General features: G+C 41.6%; 2 protein-coding genes across 3 annotated transcripts; both read left to right on the forward strand.

Annotated features, from left to right (window-relative positions):
• Positions 1 to 928: 928 nt before the first annotated feature.
• On the forward strand, positions 929 to 14568 carry slc27a6 (solute carrier family 27 member 6). 2 transcript variants are annotated; one of them, XM_079449285.1, is made up of 11 exons: positions 929 to 1522; positions 1609 to 1818; positions 4084 to 4242; positions 7477 to 7601; positions 8219 to 8413; positions 9478 to 9568; positions 9645 to 9843; positions 9916 to 10013; positions 11651 to 11781; positions 13446 to 13605; positions 13751 to 14568. In XM_079449285.1, exons 1-11 carry the CDS (start codon positions 1051 to 1053, stop codon positions 13762 to 13764), a joined length of 1854 nt encoding a protein of 617 aa, XP_079305411.1. In that variant the 5' UTR covers positions 929 to 1050; the 3' UTR covers positions 13765 to 14568. The 2 variants fall into 2 exon arrangements, with proteins under 2 accessions (XP_079305411.1, XP_079305410.1); XM_079449284.1 differs by having other exon boundaries at positions 13446 to 13774.
• Positions 14569 to 14574: 6 nt separating this feature from the next.
• On the forward strand, positions 14575 to 20237 carry isoc1 (isochorismatase domain containing 1). The gene is made up of 5 exons (XM_079449286.1): positions 14575 to 15248; positions 17200 to 17319; positions 17430 to 17633; positions 17708 to 17824; positions 18839 to 20237. Exons 1-5 carry the CDS (start codon positions 14958 to 14960, stop codon positions 18983 to 18985), a joined length of 879 nt encoding a protein of 292 aa, XP_079305412.1. The 5' UTR covers positions 14575 to 14957; the 3' UTR covers positions 18986 to 20237.
• Positions 20238 to 21563: the final 1326 nt, after the last annotated feature.

Raw genomic sequence — 21563 nt, forward strand, 5'->3', positions numbered from 1 at the left:
GGAGCGCGAGACCTTGCGCGTGTGTGTGTGTGTTTGTGCTAGTCTGCGTGTGTGCCTCGTGAAGCGCAGGTAATACAGAGAGCATCCTGATTGGCCCGTCTCGGTAAATCAACCAATCAATTGTCAGTGTGGGCGGGCTTTTATCTCTTCTCCCTAGTCCCGAACTGAATACTCTGTTCAGTGTATATCTGTGTTTAATGATTGTAAAGACATGTTGACGTGAGTTCATCAAGTTTTATTTGATTTCATGCGCATATTATTCAGGTCGGATAACAACTAGCTACGTGAAAATACCTTAGACATATTTATAATGGCAATGGAATGTAAATAAAAGCAGTTTACATGAGAGAGAGAGAGAGAGAGAGAGAGAGAGAGAGGAGAGAGAGAGAGAGAGAGCGAGATTTTATTTGTCATTGTGCAGTAGTACCATACAACTACATTTGCTTGTGCATCCTCTAAAACAATACTCACTTTCATATACACACTCGCACAATAAATAAAATATCCACCTTGTCCTCCTTTTTATTGGGGGGGACTTCGGGATACCTCCCTGAAATGACTTTTTGCAGGTTGGGAAGTCTGCTTTAGGCCAAGACACATTTGTAAGTAAAATCCTATACATGTGTGTGAGGCATATTGACATTTCATTGATTTGTGAGTAAATGATTCGTAACGTTGTTGTGAAGGTTTATCACTTCAAGCAGTGTAGATCATATAGATCATATCTAGAGAGCGCATATCATATATATATATATAGGCTATATATATATATATATATTTGTCTGAGCGCGCGCGGTGCCTGTGGGTGGCAGGTCATCTCGCGATCAGTTTCTTCACGCAACACGTGACACCTTCATCTAGTAGTGAACACTACAGTACTACAGTCCACACTCGCCACGCCCTGAGCGCGTGCATGCTGGAAACGCCCACTCGCGGGGCAGTTGTACAACAATAGTCACGTGTCCCGCGGAGAGTTGAAAGTGACACGGCGACTATAAAGCGATACAGGTCGAGCGGGTCCGGTGATGTAACCGTCCGTGTCTGTCAGAGATGTTGTCATGGCTCGCGGCTCTGCTGGCGGGAATGTTCTCCGCGCATCTCGCGCAGCGCCTGTGTTTCCCGTACTTCTGGAGAGACGCGCGTTATTTAATGAAAGTCATCCGGTACGGAGCCCGTCTGGAGTTGTACAAACGCACCGCGAAGGTGGTGACAGTCGTGGACCGGTTTGTCGAAAGAGCCCGGCGGACTCCTCGCAAGCCCTTCGTCATTTGTGACGGGGCGACGCACACCTACGGCGAGATCGACGCGCGCAGTAACCGAGTGGCGCGTGTGTTCGAGCGCGCGGTGAGGAAGGGAGATACGGTCGCGCTCCTCATGAGCAACGAGGCCGACTTCATCTCCGTCTGGTTCGGCTTCTCGAAACTGGGCTGCGCGGTGGCGTTTCTCAACACCAACATCAGATCCAGATCCCTGCTGCACTGCTTCAACTGCTGCGGGGCCAGACTGCTGGTGGTCGGCAAAGGTACGAGAGTCTTCTTGTATTCGGAATTCACAATCTAAACAAAACTCTTCATGTGTGCGGTTGTGTCCGTCACTGTCTCATTGCAGATGTGGTGGACGCTCTGGAGGACATTCTTCCCAGTCTGCAGGAGGACAACATCCCCGTGTGGTGCATGACACCGCAGAGCTCTCTACCCGGCGTTCACAGCCTGTCCGAGAAAATCCAGCAAGTGTCTGAGGAACCACTTTCATCTGATCTCAGATCTGTCAGCTGTCTGAAGACCCCCACGCTTTACATCTTCACCTCGGGCACTACTGGTAGGCGAGGCGTGTGTCCTCATCATCATCATAATAATGTTTTTCCAGTCAAACACCCCGATGGACAGGTTCAGCTAGAACTGATGTCTGCGTGAGAAGGCTTTACATTACACGTTTATAACTTTCATTCAAGCAACTGCATGATGGCGATGACCCTGAAACATGAACTAAATATACAGCGTGATCTCAATATTTGTCAGTATTAAAGATATCAAGAGGATATTTTACAGAATGTTCTTTACACTACGCAAGATCAATTATGTAGAAATGAGTCAAACGCACATATTTGAAAGTTCATTTTAAGTTAACACCGGTATAGTTTACATTTAGCAGACGCTTTTATACAAAGAGTTCAGGGAGCAATAAGCGACATGTCATACGTTTTAAAGATGAATCACTCTTCATCTAATGCTTGAAAAGTCTGAAATGCCTGAGGTGTGATTTCTGAAGACGATGAAGGCCAGTACATTAGTGAAATGTGTTGTTATGGGTCCAAGCTGGGGCGCCGATACACGTTTGTTTTTGCACATGAGCACCAGAGACTCACACTTGGCCATATGATGATGACGACAAACATGAACTTTTTCAATACTTTTGCCTACAAACATCAGGGTGGAAGCGTTTAGACTGCTGAAAACACACATATTATTCATTCTGTTCTGGGTCACATGATCATCATCTGGAGCAGGGCAGGGGCATTCAAATAAACTCATTTCATCACTCGAGTCCAGCTGGCTATGCATATTGCTTTAATGTTTTAACAGAACAGTTATTTTCTATTCAGTATGAGTGAAATGATATTCTTTAGAGAAACATTTTATTATATCTAAACAAGAATCTCCTAACAACACATTTACTAGACTTATAGAAATAAAGGATAATATCAGAATCATTTTCTCAACTAGAACACGGTTCATTATGAAAAGCTCAGTTTAAGCTCTTCTTTAACTGTTATTGTTGTTTAGATTTTAGTTTTATTTCTTTTTATTAGTGTATATTAGCCTTGGTTTTTCAAGTTTTTGTGGGAATGTTTTGGTATATATTTTTGTCATTTTATAATTGATTGGTTTATTTTTTATTGATCAAAATAGATTATGTTCCTATATGGATAAACATGTCTTTTCATATGAACACACATTCATTTCAACTTAAAAAGAAAACTAAAGTGTTGTTTTCTGTTGAACGGAGATGCACAAATAGCAGCATCAAGTTGTGACTGAACATCCTCTGATAAACATTTCAGCTCTTCATGTGGCAGTTTCAGTTGTAGAAAAAAGTCTTTTCCTTCTAAAAGTGTTTCACACACAGCCCTAATGCCCTCTTTTACTATTTCCCCACCAGTAAAGGGCTTGTTATGTAAAGGGCTTCCTAAGATCCACTGTATTCTTCGTGAACATGCATATGCACGTGAGCGAGAGAAAGAGGACCTGTGTAGCTTTGAGCTAATGTTTTTTCCGTGCCCTGACCTCGGACTGCTACATGTATATGTCAAGTGTCGACCCATTCATCTCGGAAAACATTGTTTTCCGCGTCTAACTTCTAAAAATGCTCTTCACTCAGTGATTGCCCTCGGCTCTCTTCACTGCACGTCATCTGAACATCGTGTGCATAGTAACGTAGACTTTCCGTGGTGCCGGAGGTCCCGAACTACTACTCAGCGGACCTTGATGTGCCAGCATTATTTTGATTAAATTCGCAACATTGCGGCAGGCGTTTATTTTTTATGTTCGGTCCAGACGTACGTGTGTCGCGGTCTGCATTCAGCACCGGAGTCCTTCGGTTAGTGAACCCTGATGTAGGGTATGTGACTATGCGTAGGCTATGCTGTACCCTGTGCCAAACACTCGATGCAGAACTATAAATTGCGCTATACATGCAGGTAGCAGCTCTGTAAAACGGATGCGCTCTTCACTTTAAACTGTAAGAACAGTCAGATGATTCATGTGGCTCATTGTGTCTGGAGATTGAATAGCACTGATCTGAGACGCCTCAAAATCAAATGTGATCAACAGCTTTAATGCTCATCAATAACACATAAACACTTTGATGTTAGGCTGTGTGTTCATCACACCAGCACTACTTGATTGTCATCATGACATATGAACACATGTGTTGTGTTGTGCTGCTGTGTTCACGTTTTTATTTCAGAAATATTTGTAGTCATTCTGTTGGTGCTGTATTTGGTTTTGCTTTGTGAATGTCGTGAATGATGTGGACTTGGCTCCTCTGTAGTGTGCTGACCGTTGTGTGTTGATGTTGTTGTAGGGTTACCCAAGGCTGCGGTCATCACACATTTACAGTCGCTGAAGGCTGCAGGGGGATTTTGGGCGTACGGCGGCACAGAGGATGACATCATCTACACACCACTTCCTCTGTATCATAGCGCCGCTTCACTGGTGGGCATTGGAGGGACCATTGAGCTGGGTAATTATCATCATCATCATCATCATGAAATACACCATAGCCCATAAAAACACTGCAGGACTACAGAAACGTTCATCTGTCTGAACACGCTTGTGCTTCTCAGCAGGCCTGGAGCTCTTGCATCCATTCTTAGACTTCTAGAGATAAATCTGATAAAATCTGATTTATTATTTACCGATATGTGCTTTGAGCATGATTTGTTATTTATTGAAAAGATGTGTTAGTAACATGTTTCTATAGGCTGGTGCACAACACGTGTACACTCTGCTTATTGCACACAGATGGACAGGCAGAAGCACACATACTGTACATGCCAAACAAATAAACGGATTGTTAAAAATGATCATCTACATAAAAATGTATTTTCAAGCACCAACGCAGGCGTCGGTCAATCAGATCACCTTATGCAAATAACCTAGTGCAGCCGCTAGCTCATTACGTTCATGCTTGACTGGAGAACCATGTGATTAGCTGTTGTCACTATGGCGATTGCGTCGGCCACGCATCAGACACACCCTCCTTTGACTGTTTATGCCCCGTGTGAATGCAGGGTAATGGAGCGGGTCTTTCTCACGCACAAATGATGTTTAATTAACAAAGTTCGGGAGGAGCCTGAGCATATAATCAGCAGGCTGGTCTACATCTGCAATCACCGCACATACACAATCAGCCAAAGCAAGCTCGCTTATAAATAGGGAAACCATTTTACCTGCTCAATCTCTTAAGATTAAGCATCAACGTGAGTTTGACGCTATGTCTGAGACCCCTGTCATCGACGAATTATCCGCCAACCGCAATCTTTTAGTGCCGCCGAGTGCGTCTCATCATTCCAGCTCAGGATCTGAATCACCAAACGATTCCCCGGCTTCATCACAGGGCCGCCAGCTCCGCCTTTCTACACCTCGAAAGGCTTAATCCAGACCCAGGCACTTCATCACCTGGCCCAAAGAGACATCCATCTCCGGCTTCTTCTTACACCTCCACTCACAATACGATCGCCACCATCCAGAAATGGACTGTCCTGGGCCTACAACTCGCTCAACGCGGACATCCAGTTTCACAGGCGGATGACCAAGGCGGTGCTTTTCTGCCTCTTCCCTTGCGGATAATGCCTCACTGAAGTGCGCTACACAAAAGACCGCCGCCGGGCACGGATCGTGGTTCTCCTTATTCCCGGCCTGGTCAAACCACCTCCAGAGCTCGTTGTGGCCGTTTGCGGGCAAGCCGGCACAGCTGGACTTCCGTGATCACAGGTCACTTCTCTCTCTTCCGCAGAACACATCGAACTTCTCATTGGCCACGGCGACAGCAATGCCAGTGCCGATTAATGCACCAGCCTTGGAACCGCCTCCAGTTTCGGGGAACATCAGATCCCAGATCTTGACAGGTGCAGACACAGACCTTTATTTTCTCAATCCCTTACGGTGATCTATCACTCACGTTTAAAAAGCAGTCACCCAATCACACCCACACACTGTCTTTCCCCCGAATTTACCGTCGTTCTTTCCTGCTACACCTACGTGATCTGCACTGCTTTCCCTCATAGGAGACGCGAGCTGGGCGATTACCTCGCCATCATGGCAGAGCTCGCTCTCTCATGCTCGAATTGTGAGCCCTATGTCTCCGGTCCAGAATGAAAAAAGAAAAAAATTACCTCTCAATTCCTGCGAACGTTTCTCGTTTGTCTTTCGAATTGTCTTCGCACCCCGACATTCAGTTCACCGACTATCTTCAGTCTGCGCTCGCCGAACCAGAGTCAGTCGATCTCATAAAAAATGAGATCGACGCTAAATTCATTATCGGCCCCTTCATTATCGGCGCAAAAAGCGCTTCATATTCGATCACCGCACGGCTCGGCCTTTCCAAGCATCAACAGCCTCATTTCAATTGAGGAATTTTCCCTGCACTATCATAACATCGATCAAGCCATTACCATAATAAAACATGCTGGTTTGGCGCTTGGCTAGCCAAAGTCGATATTACAGCCGCATTTAAAGTCATGCCCATCCACCCAGACTTCTGAAACCCGAAAGAAACCCTAACAATGGCGCAATCAATTTTACTTTTCTGCCCGCCTCACCTTCAAATTTTTCGACATGTTGTCAGAGGCAATTTGCTGGATTCTCTCTAACAATTATGCTGTTCCCTCCCTCATCCACCTACTAGACGATTTTTTAATCATCTCGTCTCCCGACTTGTTTCCGGCTGCATATCTAGCAAAAATCCGGAAGGTTTTCGAAAATCTCGGCGTTCCCCTCACCCCAGACAAACCTTCAGTCCATCGAATTGCTTGGAATAAAATTAGACACTCCTAAATTCCAGGCTTATCTGCCAAAAGAGAAAATCGACAGAACGATTGTGATCGCTTCCTCCCTATTAGCTAATCCCCGCTGCTCCAAACGTGAGCTCCTGTCTGTTCTCGGCCATCTGAATAGCATTTTTCGGCTTTCTAAGATGTTCGAAAATATCCACAACATCCATCTTCAACCCCCTAATCCGTCCAACAGTATCGGACCTATCAGTACTCGATCCAGAGACGATGTCATTCTCCATTAAACAAAGCAAGATGGACCAAACTAGGAGGGGACATTTCAACCTCCAGTCACCGATTCAGCCTTATCAGACCCTCCTAGCTTACCTTCACTGCAGGAAATCCCAGACCAAATCCACATCGGATCCTCTCTTCGTCCACGAATCTAACCACCCAGCCACACGCTTCTGGTTAAAAAAAGCACCTCAAAGCCGTCCTTCTCCTGTCCAGTGCGTCGCCGCAGGGATCGCAAATGCGATCGCCGCCGCAGAGGCCAGTGCTTTAATTTTCACCATCTCAATGTACACTAAACCAAATATCGAAATATTTTATTAGCTCACTTTTACTGAATGTAGACCTTCTGCAAGGAAAAGCTGTTTACTTTTAATTTTAAGGTGAGAATCGACGCTCAAACATCGCACAGGTAATTTGGATTAATCATTTGTAGATATAATGTTATTAAAGACATATTTATATTTAATTTGCCAAAAAACCTGTCCGATGATTTGCTGGATCTGCGTTACCGTGTGTTATTAGTTTTGAGAGGTTATCTGGGAATAATGAACCTGCGACTGGCCAACAAAAAACAAAGGTACAGAGCGATGATCTAATGTTATTGCTTAATGTCTTGTTATATTTGAACTGATGTGACCTGCTCTCCATGAGTCTGATGAAATAGTTTCTTGTTTTTGTGTATCATGTAGGTGCCACATGTGTGCTGAAGAAGAAGTTCTCAGCGTCTCAGTTCTGGAGAGACTGTAGAGAACACAACGTGACTATAATTCAGTATATAGGAGAGCTGTGCAGATATCTGTGCAATCATCCTGTGGTACAGTCACTGTCTCTTACTCATCACTAACACTCACACACAAACACAACAAGATCTTATATTACAAACAAACACTAATTAACAATGACCATTCAAATTGTTGTTCATTGTTAGTTTATGATGTGAGATGATGAGAAGGTGCATGATTTATTGTGTTAACAGAAGCTCACAGCTGTTAGTTACTGTAAATATTTAAGAAATGCTTTTGTAAAGTAAGTTCTCTTCAGATGTTCAGATGTAGTGTCCTCAAACAGACAGATGAATGAAGGAATCTGCGTCCGTGTTGTGTTGTGCTGAATAATGGACAGAAAGCCCTTTGTGTTTCTCATTCACGCTTCATCAGCATCAGGACATCAGTGTGTGAAAGATGTCTTTGTGTCTGTCCGCTGACGCTGGCCACAAGCTCACGTTCACCCCGACACACACACACACACACACAGCCTGCTGTTGTTTACACAATGTCATGTGAAAGTAAAGGAGTAGAGACTCTCAGCTGTGAGTTGTCGGGGGTCTTCAGAACTCATCTCACAGCACGTCCAGTCATTTATGGTTTCATGTCTAACAGACTCAAACTCAAAGCAGCGATGTGTCGTGATGTTCATGTGCTTGTCTGTCAGGTGGAGAACGAGAAGGATCACAGGGTGCGGATGGGAGTCGGGAACGGTCTCCGGCAGGACGTGTGGAGAGAGTTTCACCGGCGCTTTGGAGAAATCCCCATGTGTGAGATCTACGGCTCCACCGAAGGAAACCTGTGCTTCATGAATCACATCGGCAAGATCGGAGCCGTCGGCCGCTCCAATTTCTTTTACAAGGTCAGTGGAGTTGAGTGCGCTCTGAGGTAAAGAGCGGTTTACAAGTTTAAAGTGCAAAAGAACAGCGTGTGTCTGAACAACACTATAGATGGGTCAATATTTGAACAGGATGTTCAGTCCAACACTTGATTCTGATGTCTGACGGTCAGTGACCCAGAGGACTGGAACAGAAACATCAGCACTGGTCCACGTGATTCTGTTGAGTCTCATGCTGCGTGCTGGTTTCTCAATGTGATTCATATGTCAGCGATTCCCAAAAACAACCAGAAAGACAAATCATTAAAAACATTTAATACATACACTGGTGTGAGCGTCCCAAATGTTCATGTAATCATCATTTCTCCATCGGGTCACGTCTGTCCTGAACCCCACAGGAGGTGAATAAGGGGCGATTCACATTTCGTGCGCGTATTCCTTATTTAAATGTAATCAAAAAGGGTGCGACGCAGCACCAATATAGACAAGCTCAGTGAAGATGGAGATCTAAATCTAGAAGCAGAGTCATTGGAAGTTATTTTCAGTGCATATATCCTTTGTTCACACCTTCTCGTCTCAACGGCTAGCGTGGCCCATGGTTGCCTAGCAATGACAGACACCAGGTGAGCTCAAACTCCTATAGGCGCTTTGGAAAGAAAGGAGAAAGCAGTGCGGCAGGCGGTTTCTGCACAGGTTTAGACTGGAAATGTGAATCTCCCATAAAGACTTCCTGTAATGTTAGAGAAGCAGAGCTTCACAAGCAGCACTCATGAACAGAAGAAGAAATTTAACATGATTTAATTATTGTCTGATGAAAATAAAAGTCTTGAGAACTCTGCTGGGGTCCTAATGCGGACCCTCATATGTGAAGACATCGGTGAATGATTTGAATCTATTGATCCTGTTTGAATGTGTCAATAGTAAAGACACACACAACACAATGTTTTAAAAGAGTGTGTGTCATCACGTCACTCGTTCTGACTCAAGAACATCTTTACAGGTCAAACACGCTGAATGATTTAATCCTCATCACACACAGACACACAAGGTTTGTCTACATAACTTTGTGTGTTTTTATGTTTTGGCAGATGCTCTTCAAATATGTTTTGGTGAAGTACGACATGATCCGAGACGAGCTGGTACGAGATCCCAAGGGGTTCTGTCTTCATGTTGCTAAAGGTGAGGCCGGTTGGAGTGAGATGAAGGAAAAGTCAAAGGTGTACTGTATGTGAGATGATGTCATGTTTGCCATCAGGTGAGACGGGGCTGCTGTTGTCTGAGATCTGCTCTCAGAGTCCATTCTTCGGTTACGCCGGCAGTAAACAGCTGACGGAGAAGAAGATCCTGCGAGATGTGTTTGTGAAAGGAGACGCTTACTTCAACACCGGAGATCTGATGGCCGAGGATGAAGACGACTTCATTTGCTTTAAAGATCGAGTGGGAGACACGTTCAGGTACAGCAGAACACACACGTGATCATCATGTGAAGGAACGGAAGGTGTCAGCTCTGTGCTCTCTCCTTCTAGATGGAAGGGTGAAAATGTGGCGACCACAGAGGTAACTGAGATTCTTGGACAGGTGGATTTCATTCAGGAGGTGAATGTCTATGGAGTTCAGGTGCCAGGTACTACTCAACGCACACACAAACCTTCTGGAAAACATGACCACAGAGAGAATGCGTCAAATGTCATGGAAGATCTTTTAATGTTCACTGAAGATCAAACCAGACTGAACCGTGTTGAGGGTTTCGAGTGATGCGGTGTGTAGTGAACGTCAGGTCATGAGCAGATAAACTGGCCTCTTTAACTAAAGATGTTGATACTATGAAAGCAAGAGGACAGAGAACGACAAACTAAACACAGCATGAACTCCACTGGGGACTCGCAGACATTCATTGATCAGTTTCTACTGTTTGTGAGAAGCACAGACTGGTCTGCTGTGTGTTTTATATGTGAGCCTGGACCACAAAACCGCTCTTAAGTAGCACGGGAACATCTGTAGCAATCGCCACTAACACTGTATGGGTCAAAATGATCCACCTTTCTTTAGGAAATTAAGTAAACATCATGTTTCATGAGGATAGTTTCTACATTTCTTATCTAAATATATCAAAACTTTATTGTAAGTACTTTAAAGTGATACTGCACCCAAAAATGAACATTCTGTCATCATTCACTCACCTTCCAAATGTGTATAAATGTGTTTGTTCTGTTGGTTTGATAGAATGCTTGTGATTTCACCCCCATTGACTCTCATAGTAGGAGAACAGAAGTGTCCCAGAACTGTTTGCTGTCCTTCATTCTTCAAAAGATCTGCTTTTGTGTTGAAATGATCAAGTCATTGTTCCTGCTATGGGAGTCAATGGGTGTTGAGATCTGTCTGGTCACGAGCATTCTTACAAATATCTTCCCCTGCGTTCATCAGAACAAACACATTTATACACATTTGGAACGAATCAAAGGCGAGGACATGAAATGATTTTTGGGTGAATTATCACTTTAAATGCAATTTCTCAATATTTTTTGCATCCTCAGTTTCCTGATTTTCAAATAGTTGTATCTTGGCCAAATATCGTCTTATATCTTCAAATCAATGGAAAACTTATTTATTTAGCTGTGCATAATTTTGGAAAATGAACCCATGAGACTGGCTTGGTTGTCCAGGGTGACATGTATGTTTTCTATGTAAATATGTTTAAGACGTGATGTTTCTACAGAGTGTGTGTGAGCTGTTGACATTATCAGTGTTTCACCACCACACCCTGAGACAGATCTCTGAATACAACAGAGCAGAAGAGAAACGCTGCCACAGACAGTTGCTTAAGTGAATCAGTGTTTTGAAGGAATCGTTTAAAAAAAAGGACTCCAAGTAGATGTCTGATGACAGTAATCATGACACTTTATAAGAGTTTCTGCAATCCATTTGTAGACATTTACATTAATGCATTTGGCAGAGGCTTGACTATGTGCACTCCCTGGGATCCAACCCATGATTTCGGTGTTTCTACACCATGATCTAACCACTGAGCGATCATCATCTACAGACAATGTCGATAAACCCTTTAAGTCCCTTAACGTACACCACGTGAAGAAAACCCATCACGTCATGTCAAAAATATGTGAATAACTCCATGTTGTCAGATTAGTAACCTTATCATGAAAAGGCCAGGTCTATCGAGCACTTGATGAACATCTTTTTGTGAAGTCATCCGTGTGATATATGGGGGTGTTTTGAATGGTTCAGTGATTGGTTTCTTCACAGGTCAAGAGGGTCGAGCTGGAATGGCTGCAGTGATTCTGAGACCCGAGTGCACATTTGATGGGAGGAAACTGTTTGATTTCGTCACGAGAGAGCTGCCGTCGTACGCTCGACCTCTCTTCATAAGACTACAGGTACACGAGAAACTCTGATGACATCAGAAACAGAGAATGATGCTGATGATGTGAGCAGTGATGTAGAACACGACCGCATAAACTACACGTTCAACTTTGACTGTTTACTGCTAACTGATGGAGACCTCATTACAGTGGAGGAGCACATGATCTAGCCAGATGTATTCAGTTTGTCTACAGCTCTCCAGTACCAGTGACAGTCCGATCTCATTCCGGGGGGTGGTGGTGTACTTGCTCCGGGTCCCGACATGAAAGGGATACTCCACCCAAAAATGAAAATGACTCACCCCGCCTCTAGTTGTTCCAGACATAAAGATATTTTGGAATAATGTTAGAAACCAACAGTTCCGAAGCAGCATTGACTGCCATAGTAGGAAACATGTAAATGATAATCAAAAGTGCCCAGAACTGTTTACTGTTCCTACAAAATATCTTCTTATTATCTACAATAATATTGATGGTCACTTATAAAGCCACAGTTTCAAGTTGAAATATCAGGTTTGATCTGTGGTTACTGTAGTCAAACTGTTATAATGGTGTAACTGTAGTAATCGTGATTTACAGCTTAATTCTTTAACGAACGAATCCTCTATAAATCAACAACTCAGCATCACATTAGTGAGAAGAGAAACAGAGTTTAACTGCAGATATACAAAAGTTCTTCATTTCAGAAGGAAAAACTATTATAATTAAAAGATAAGTATAAAGAAATATTAAACATAAAGGTTTCCTGGACAGGGTTTAAGCCTAGTCCCAGACTAACTGAAAATTAGAGGCGTTTTAAACGATCATATCTTAAAATATATCGGTGCAATTATTTTGTATTCTCAAGATGCACACTAGTAATGTTTTTTGTAAAGTATGTTTTTTTAACACAACACAACTAATGCCTAGTCCTGATATAAGATGATCCTTGTTTGGAAAATGGCCCCAAAGTGTTTGTTCCCCGGGTGTTCAGTCACTTAATAGTAACCGTAGCTGCTTTCCTCTGCTGAATTTAACATCCTGAATCGATATAAAACGACATTATAATGTGAATTCTGAGAACTAACATTCGAGCGCCATCCTCAGGCTGAATGACACAAAAGACATGAGAGAGTTCAGCTTCAGCTGCTGTCAACTAATGCACATCAGCTTCCTGTTCCATCAATCAGCCCTTTATTACCAAAATACTCTTTTAAAACTCAAGTTTATTTTCTGGAATCCGTGTTTTCCATCTTTTGTACTGTACAACACATGAACAAAACATACTTCAGTATACCGTAGAACTTGCTTCTAATAAACTATTGTAAAGTTTGAACACAGTGTTTTTTAACCTGGCTCATTACACGGCTCATTGAAATGCTTGATTCTGATTGGCCAGTTGTGACATTCCAAGGGTTTGTTCTTTTTTAATTGAACACTGAAACTAAAGGTCTTTTCCTCACAGAAGTATAAATGAGTTGATCAAATATTTCATGTCCAGTTTGATGTCATGTGTCCAGTAGTCGTGTAATAAGAGGAATAATGTCCAAGCAGCCGTCTGTTATCATGAAATAAAGCCCTTCAGTGAGACACAAGACCCTCCGCTTCACGATCACACTGAAGGGCTTAACAACCGGCTCTCTGAACATTATCCCTGACAGAAAGATCTGTTGTTAATATGTGTTTGTGTTTGTGTACAGGAGTCGATGGAGATGACCAGCACATTTAAACAGCAGAAGTTTTCTCTGGTGAAGAGCGGCTTTAATCCCTCAGACATCAGTGATCCGCTGTATGTTCTGGACTCCACAGACCGCTGCTTTATTCCTCTCAGCTCATGTGTGTATGACACTATATTAACAGGTGAGAGGAAACTCTAGTGCCGCCGTCTCATTTAGGAAATGTGTGTATAATAGATGAACGCCATCCAGATGTAAAGCAGGTTATGTTTACAGGACTGTGGTTTATGTTCACCATAGATGTGTTGATTCATTCATTACTTTAATAGTCCACATCTGCTAAGGGTTAGCCATGAAACAACAGCATCAGGATGTTCATGGGTATGGAGAAAACCATTCCTTTCCTCATTCCAAAAGAAACTTGACTAGTGACGGCTGTGAGGAAGCTCCAGCACATCTTATAATGGATTATGAACATAACACACAATCACATCATTCAGGAATAAATCATAAATAATTCTACAATCATGATTCACATCATTAAAACATATCAAAGGAAAACAAACACACGTGTTTACTGTACAAGAAGCTCAGACATCTTCGTCACTCGGTCATCTCGAGTCTTCTTCTTTTCCAATAGAAGATGCGTACCTGCTTTCTTTCATTTCATTTCGCTTTGGCAGATTTGGTCTCTTCTTCATGGGAGAGAAAACTAAAACCTTTTCAAGAAGCTGACAAAAAGCTTGATTTCTGTACACGTTATATATTTTGAAGTTGAATTGTTGGTGTAATGAATGTGATGAATATCTGCCGTTTTGATTTATGTGAGAATATTTAAAGACACGTGCTGTGAGTGAAACTGTATGTGTTTCTGACAGCAAGCGAAGACTTGTGTCTGTACTTTTACATTTTTTATTTAATTAATAAGCACTTGAGATTGCATTTTTATAAACGCAATTCACAGCCAATGCAATAACTTCACTCATTGAAGTGAATGGTATATGCAATGATGTCACCGTACATGTAAATACCCCCTGTGATGTAAACAAATGCTGTGGTCATTATGGCATCATGTTTGTTAATGTACAGAACCCTTGACCCCTGCTGCTTCATATAGTTCAAATGCACAATAAAAGGCCTAAAAATCATCTTGTCATGTTTTATTGTCTCAATCAGCATTAAGTCATTTAGCAGACGCTTTTATCCAAAGTGACTTAAAGATGAGGTGAACGATGGAAGCAGTTATAACAACACGAGCAACACAACAAGTGCAAGAAGAAACCGCCATTATTATTGTTATTATTATTATTATTGTGACATCTGAAGCAAACGAACATTGACTCGTGTGAGTGGAAAGTTTGACTCTAAATTAAAATAAAAAATACAAACTTTTCATTAGTTTGAGACCGAAAAACCTTTAGTATATAAATAACTTGATAGTTTGAGCCTGAATAAACATTATTATTGTTTGAGCATATTGTAAGTGACGATGAGACCGATTCAGCACGTGTAAGAGGAGCGAGTCGACTCGAGTGAATGACTCGTCTGAGGTTCATGATGGCGGACTGGCACACCAGCAGCTGTGGGGATCACGTCTCCGTGTTGTTCTCGTTCTCGGATCTCTCTCGACCGTCATCCGTCCCCGTGGCGTCGGGACACGAGGTCTTGATCCAGAAGTTTCGAGCTCTCTATGGGCGTCAGATCGATATCCAGCGGAAGTTCGTCATTCAGGTGTTCTCGGAGGACTGGGGTCAGTACGTGGATCTACCGAAGGGATTCGCGATCTCAGAGAGATGTCGGCTGAGATTAACGCCTCTGCAGACGGATGTAAGACCTCGAATCATCGCGATGTTTGTCTATTAGACTGAACAAGAACACGACTGATCTGATCTTAGGAGTTCATCTGTAAACATTCTATTTATTTACTCATCAAACAAGTTCCGTGACTTTATCTATTTACACCTAAAAATGAAATGTACTCGCCTGTAGAAATGTCTTTGTTCGGAGATATTTAGAAACATGTGAACGTGATGTTTATTATCAGTGAATCAAAAGAAGGGATGTGGAGTCGAGTCCAAAAGAGTCGATTCCTCGAGTCTTACGCTCCGAACACACGTCAGCGTTCACGCTCGTCGGAGGGCGTGTCTGAAGCGGTCGTCATAGTGACAACAGCCAGTTAAATCATTAGGCTTGTTTGAGATGCGGCTGCAGCATATGGGGGGAGGAGTCAAAAAAGACCTTTGAAGTCGGACACTTCGTGAATCTCGCTGTTTTGTCGCTTGTAAACGTGAACAATGGAGGAGATCGCGGTCGCGTTTTTTATCGCAGACGAAGTGGATGTAATCGAAATACCACTGTTTTTACATTAGGATGGTTACAATAATAATCACTGAATGTCTCAGATAATGTACAAATAAACAGCTTACACATGTAAGACATTTTCAAGGATTGTATAAACAAATGGTAAATGAAGTAAAAAGCAAGTTGCTTTTGAGAGACAGAGTTCATAACAAATGTTTATCATATTTAATAACACGCAGGTTTCTGCCACCATCTCACGTCCATAGTATTTTTCCATACCATGCGAGTCAAAGCTGTATTGTAGCAAATATTCTTCAGAATTTCTTTCCTTGTTTTAAGACCCAGACACTTCTCAGATGAAACCACACAAAGATGAGGCATAATGTATAAACAGTCCATTTAGATATGTATGCGTGCATGTATATTTTTAATCGATTGATTTATTAATTCACACAAACATACAATAGAATAAAGTGAAAATTACAACAAGGAAGAATTCTAATGAAGAGAAATATAAAATAAACGCAAGTCCTAATTCTTAACTTCAGGCGTGTTTTGTTTTTGTTTAGTTTGCATGTAAATATAAATTAACAGATGCGTAATCTAATTCTTAGAATGAAGAGAAAATGTATCAGTTGACATTCTCAGCCAATGAGCTTGAAGCTGTGTCGTCAGTCAGTCGTTTCCCATCATGCTTTTGAACAGCGCAGTCGGAGGAGAGCAACTGCGCTCGACTGCTCAATCCGACACAGCCGCCTCGCCGTCGCGAGAGTTTTTTGGCATACGTCAGCATGACATCAGAGCAAGGCGGACGTAACTCGGACACTATTCTAACCGGCATGCATCTCGCGGTGATCACCGGTGATCGGTTCTGCGCAGATTTAGCTCATCTCAAACAAGCCTGTTCTCTGGTCTTGCATGAGCGCAATTGGTTAATGCCTGCATTAGGTTATAAGGTGATCTGATTGGCTGAAAGGTTGATAAATGTTAAACTTAATTATTAATATTGTTTTATTATGAGGAACATAAGCACTATACAACTATACAATAGAAAGAAATGAGATTGTACTCCAGAGCTTGTTTTCAATGAACGTAAATGGAGTGGAAGTGTCAATTCCATCGACTTCAAGAGTTCTTTGTGCAGAATGCATCACTCTGCATCCCCCCCAATACAAACCTTTAATCTTAGAATTGTTATTAAACCAAAAACGTATTCAGTTATACAATGTTGAAACATCAATTCTTTTGGTTGGTGGTCTTATTTTTCTGATATTTGATTGCATAAAACCTTTGATCATTTTCAATATTTCTTAAAATGCCACAAAATCTGTGGCCCCCCTGGAACCATCTTCCAGCTCCCAGTTTGAGAAGCACTGGTTTACATTAGAGATGAGAAGAGACGAGCAGATCATCATCATCCTATTACAGACAAAGATCATTTTTGATGTGTGTGTGTGTGTGTGTGTGTTTACTGCAGATGACTCCGCTGGGAAACCTGTCAGCATCCACCACAGTGTTCTTCTGCTGTGACATGCAAGAGAGATTCAGACCTGCCATCAAATACTTTGGTGACATCATCAGTGTGGGACAGAGACTGGTGACACACACGCATCATGTTTTACAGGACAGTCATAATAAACACAGAGTTGTGTTTGATCAGATATGTCTGACAGAATGAAGTGTGTGTGTGTGTGTGTGTGCGCACAGCTGCAGGGTGCTCGTATTCTGGGTATTCCTGTGCTCGTGTCAGAGCAGTATCCTAAAGGTCTGGGCAGCACAGTACAGGAACTGGATCTGACCGGGACTAAACTGGTTTTCCCCAAAACAAAGTTCTCCATGGTTCTTCCTGAGGTGGAGGCCGCCCTCGCTGAACTTCCGGCGGTTCGCAGTGTTGTGCTCTTCGGTGTCGAGGTCGGTCTCTGCCGTCAAACACAAACACAAGATGAGTTCTAGAGAACTGATGGGATCTTCTTTCTCTGCCGTAGACGCACGTGTGCATTCAGCAGACGGCTCTGGATCTCATAGGAAGAGGATTTGATGTGCACATTGTTGCTGATGCCACGTCCTCTAGAAGTATGATGGACAGAATGTTTGCGCTCGAGGTATGAAGAGTCTTATGTTGTGAACACGTCTCATCATGTTAATAAATCCATATATTCACTGAGAATCTCTAAGCCATGAGTGTAGAACACACGGTGCACATACAACATGTTTTTCATGACAAAACTAATATTTTATTGAATCTTTTTACTGAATAATGAAGAAAGAGCAGCCAATGAGAGCACAGAATAGATGGGAAGTCCTTTAATATTGTTTAAAAAGCATGTCAGGGTGAGACCTCGAGAAGCTGCTTGAGGAAAACACAAGAAACATTTCTGCTAATTCAAGGTGACTACACTCAAATCAAGACGGTTTCTTTATTTCAACTGTGATATTTGACATTAAATACATTTGTTGAGTTTATTATTCTTCTCAAATGTGTTATGCTTGATTTTTTTACGTGTGGGCGAGCGTACAGCCGAACGCACAGCAATGCAAAGTATACAGTACTTCCTTCTACTCATTTGACATATCGCAAAACCTCTCTGGGCCAACAGGGTTAGGTTTTCTTCTACTACCTTGAATCGATGCTCCCAGGACGCTCTTGCCACACCTGGTGGTTAAACTAATTACTGCAGGAAATGTGTTGCATATGCACAACCTGCGCATACGTGGGGTGACAAAATTCCAGCAGTACGCATGTACAGTACAGCACACTATTCTGATAACAGAATTTGAGTCACACGCACTGTACACTGTCCCTCCATTACGTGTAAAAAGGGAACCGTACTTCAGCCTTAAGTGTCCTGTAGCTCAGCGGTAAGAGCGTTGTGTTAACAATGCAAGGTTGTGTGTTGGATCCCAGGGGATTGCAGATACCTGTGTATAAAATCTGTAGATTTTTAGGTTTGTATATAAATGAACACACACACAGTCAGGGAGGACACAGTCCACACAAACACACGGCCCCCTCACTGTTGGGATTCATTTCAATACCATCTGCATCCTTGCTAATAATCATCATGTATAAATGATAATCACTCCGTTGTTGTTGTTGTTGTTGTTTTTGTGTGAAGCGTCTGGCTCGCACTGGAATCATCATCACCACCAGTGAATCTGTCCTCCTGCAGCTGGTGAATGATAAAGAACATCCCAAGTTTAAAGAGATCCAGAACATCATTAAAGTCAGCGCTCCAGAGTCAGGCCTGCTGTCCAAAGTCTGATCTCACGCATCACTGATGACTGAAACATGTGTGTGTGAGACGCTACTGTACATTACTGATGTTTCTCTGCAGCTGGAGTCTCAGTGGATGGACGGGTCGTTTCTTTGTTCTTTTATTGTACAGACATCACACGCTACACCTTCACTACACTACACGTACACATAATGAAATCTAATCAAGCAAGCTTACTCAGAGATATTATGAGAGGTTTTTTTTGCAAATCTTGATTTAGTTTCTTTCCCTCACCGTATGTTTAAAGATGCTTTTAAGACTTTTCTGTGTTTGTGTTGATTTGGGCCTGTAGTGTGATGATGATGAGGATGTGTGTGTATTTGGTGATGAATGGATCGTAATGAGATGCGAATACATGTTCATGACATGGCAACATTACTTTGTGTAAACATGATTTCTATCACAGTTTTGTATCTGCTGTGACATCTGAAATAAATGTTTATATGCCCTTAATATTGAAAGTATGAAGTGTTTCATGTATATTGTCATCCAACATGGTAAAAAGAAGATGTTGCTTTGAATAATATTTGTAACTAAACTGCTTTCTTGCACCCGTTGACTGTTTGTCAAATTCATGTTTTGTCGGAGCGTTCAGATACTGATAATCTAACTCTAGTCTTTATTTTTGGTGGCAAGACCTGAATCTCATGTTCATGTGGGGAAACACTTCAATTTGCTTTTATTTATATAACATTACAGAAAATAGTTCATATAGTAAAGAGGTGTAATTATGAATTCATTCATCCTGATGGTTTCACTTGAAAGCCACACTCCCATCCGTGAGGTTTATGCAACATGATAGCAGGATAAACAGTATATAAACTCCATCTGTATTCATCTGAAAGTAGAAGGTCAGACACACCTAGAAAGCCTTGAGGGAGAGTAAAATTATAGAGATTATAGAGTTTTTTGGCCTTTGAATTATTTTCATCTTGTAGAGGTATATGGGCCACATCTTGAATTCTTTTTTCCCCAAGATTATTTTATGTAAGCAAGTTGTATAATTTCAAAGGAGCACATTTCTAGTATTTGTGCAGTTAAAATTTTCATATTGTAATTTCATAAAGTCTTGAAATATTCTTCCTCTTGCCAAATTTTGTAACTACAAAAACACAATAATATATAATTGAATAAAAAGGATTATATTAACACATCAAGATTTTGTTGAAATCTACTTTGTAAATATATGTTTTGCTAAATAAAATGTTTTCACGTGTAAATTACAAGTTACAATTGTCACAATATCTCAAGTGTAATGTATCAGATTTGTTGTATTTTTAATCCAATCTCTCTCTGTAAAAGGGAATTGATAATACTGATTTCAAAGTTAAGGATTCATTAGTTTACACTGTAAATGCATTGAATGATTTAATATACTTCATTTTTGACAAAAAACATCCCATGTTTGGGGTCGTGGCGCATTTTCAGTAGTGATGATAATGTTTAAGTAGGGACCACAATATTTCATTTGCACAACTGAATCAGACTTTCAACATGTTAATACAAATAACTAACTATGTTGCACATACAGTATAGCAGACACACATCACATGACAGTAAAAATAGATTAATAGATTATTTACAGCATCACTACTGTAAGACGAATGATTTGCAGAACTGTAAGGAGTTTTGTTTATTTCCCCAAATAAAGTGTTAAGTGTTCCTTTTTCTCACAACCGAAACAATGATACCCAGTGATTTGTTTGGGTCGTGACTGTTGTGATTTGTTAGTGACGGTTAGCAAGCACAGTTCTGAACAGATGAGTACAGTACACATAATAAAAACTACATTTTATGGAATAATGCAGAAAAAAGTTTGCTTAATTGCAGAAAAGAAGATGTGTGGTAGTGACATTCCTTAAAGTTACAGACAGATTTTCTGACTTTTGAACACATTTACTTTAAATAAATGTGATATGACCATGTACAGTACACTGCCCTCCACTATTATTGGCACCTTTGGTAAATGTGAGTAAAGAAGGCTGCATTGTGTCTCTGATGAGGTTTGAGAATATACGGCATCACTCCTTCATACAGAATCTCTTCAGATCCTTCACATGTTGGTTCTCTCTCATCTTCAGTTCATCCCGCTCATGTTCTATAGTGTTCAGATCAGGGAACTGAGATGTTTATGGCAGGATCTTGATGTTTGTTTTGAACCAGTGTGCTGATGGAAGATCTAACCACGACCCTTTTTAATATTTCTAGCAGAGCAAGTCAGGTTTAGGTGTTTTATCTGATGGTATTCCGTATAGAACCTGATGCCATGTATCTGATCAAGATGTCCAGGATTTAAAAACTATGGTATATTAATCCAGCGGTATATTAAACTGTGGACATGGGTCATTTTTATCCCTGTGTGCGCCAAACTTATCTTGTGTTATTGCTGCTCTTTTTCATTTCATACGGACACAGACCTCAGTCCTGTTGTGGCAGATTAACATTTACATTTAGTCATTTAGCAGACGCTTTTATCCAAAGTGATTTACACAGAGTTCAGGGAGCAATAAGTGATATGTCATAATAGAGCAATAATACATTAGGTGCTAATACAAAGATACTGGTT

The sequence above is a fragment of the Barbatula barbatula genome (assembly GCF_947034865.1).
Source record: "Barbatula barbatula genome assembly, chromosome: 24".
NCBI classification, from domain to species: domain Eukaryota; kingdom Metazoa; phylum Chordata; class Actinopteri; order Cypriniformes; family Nemacheilidae; genus Barbatula; species Barbatula barbatula.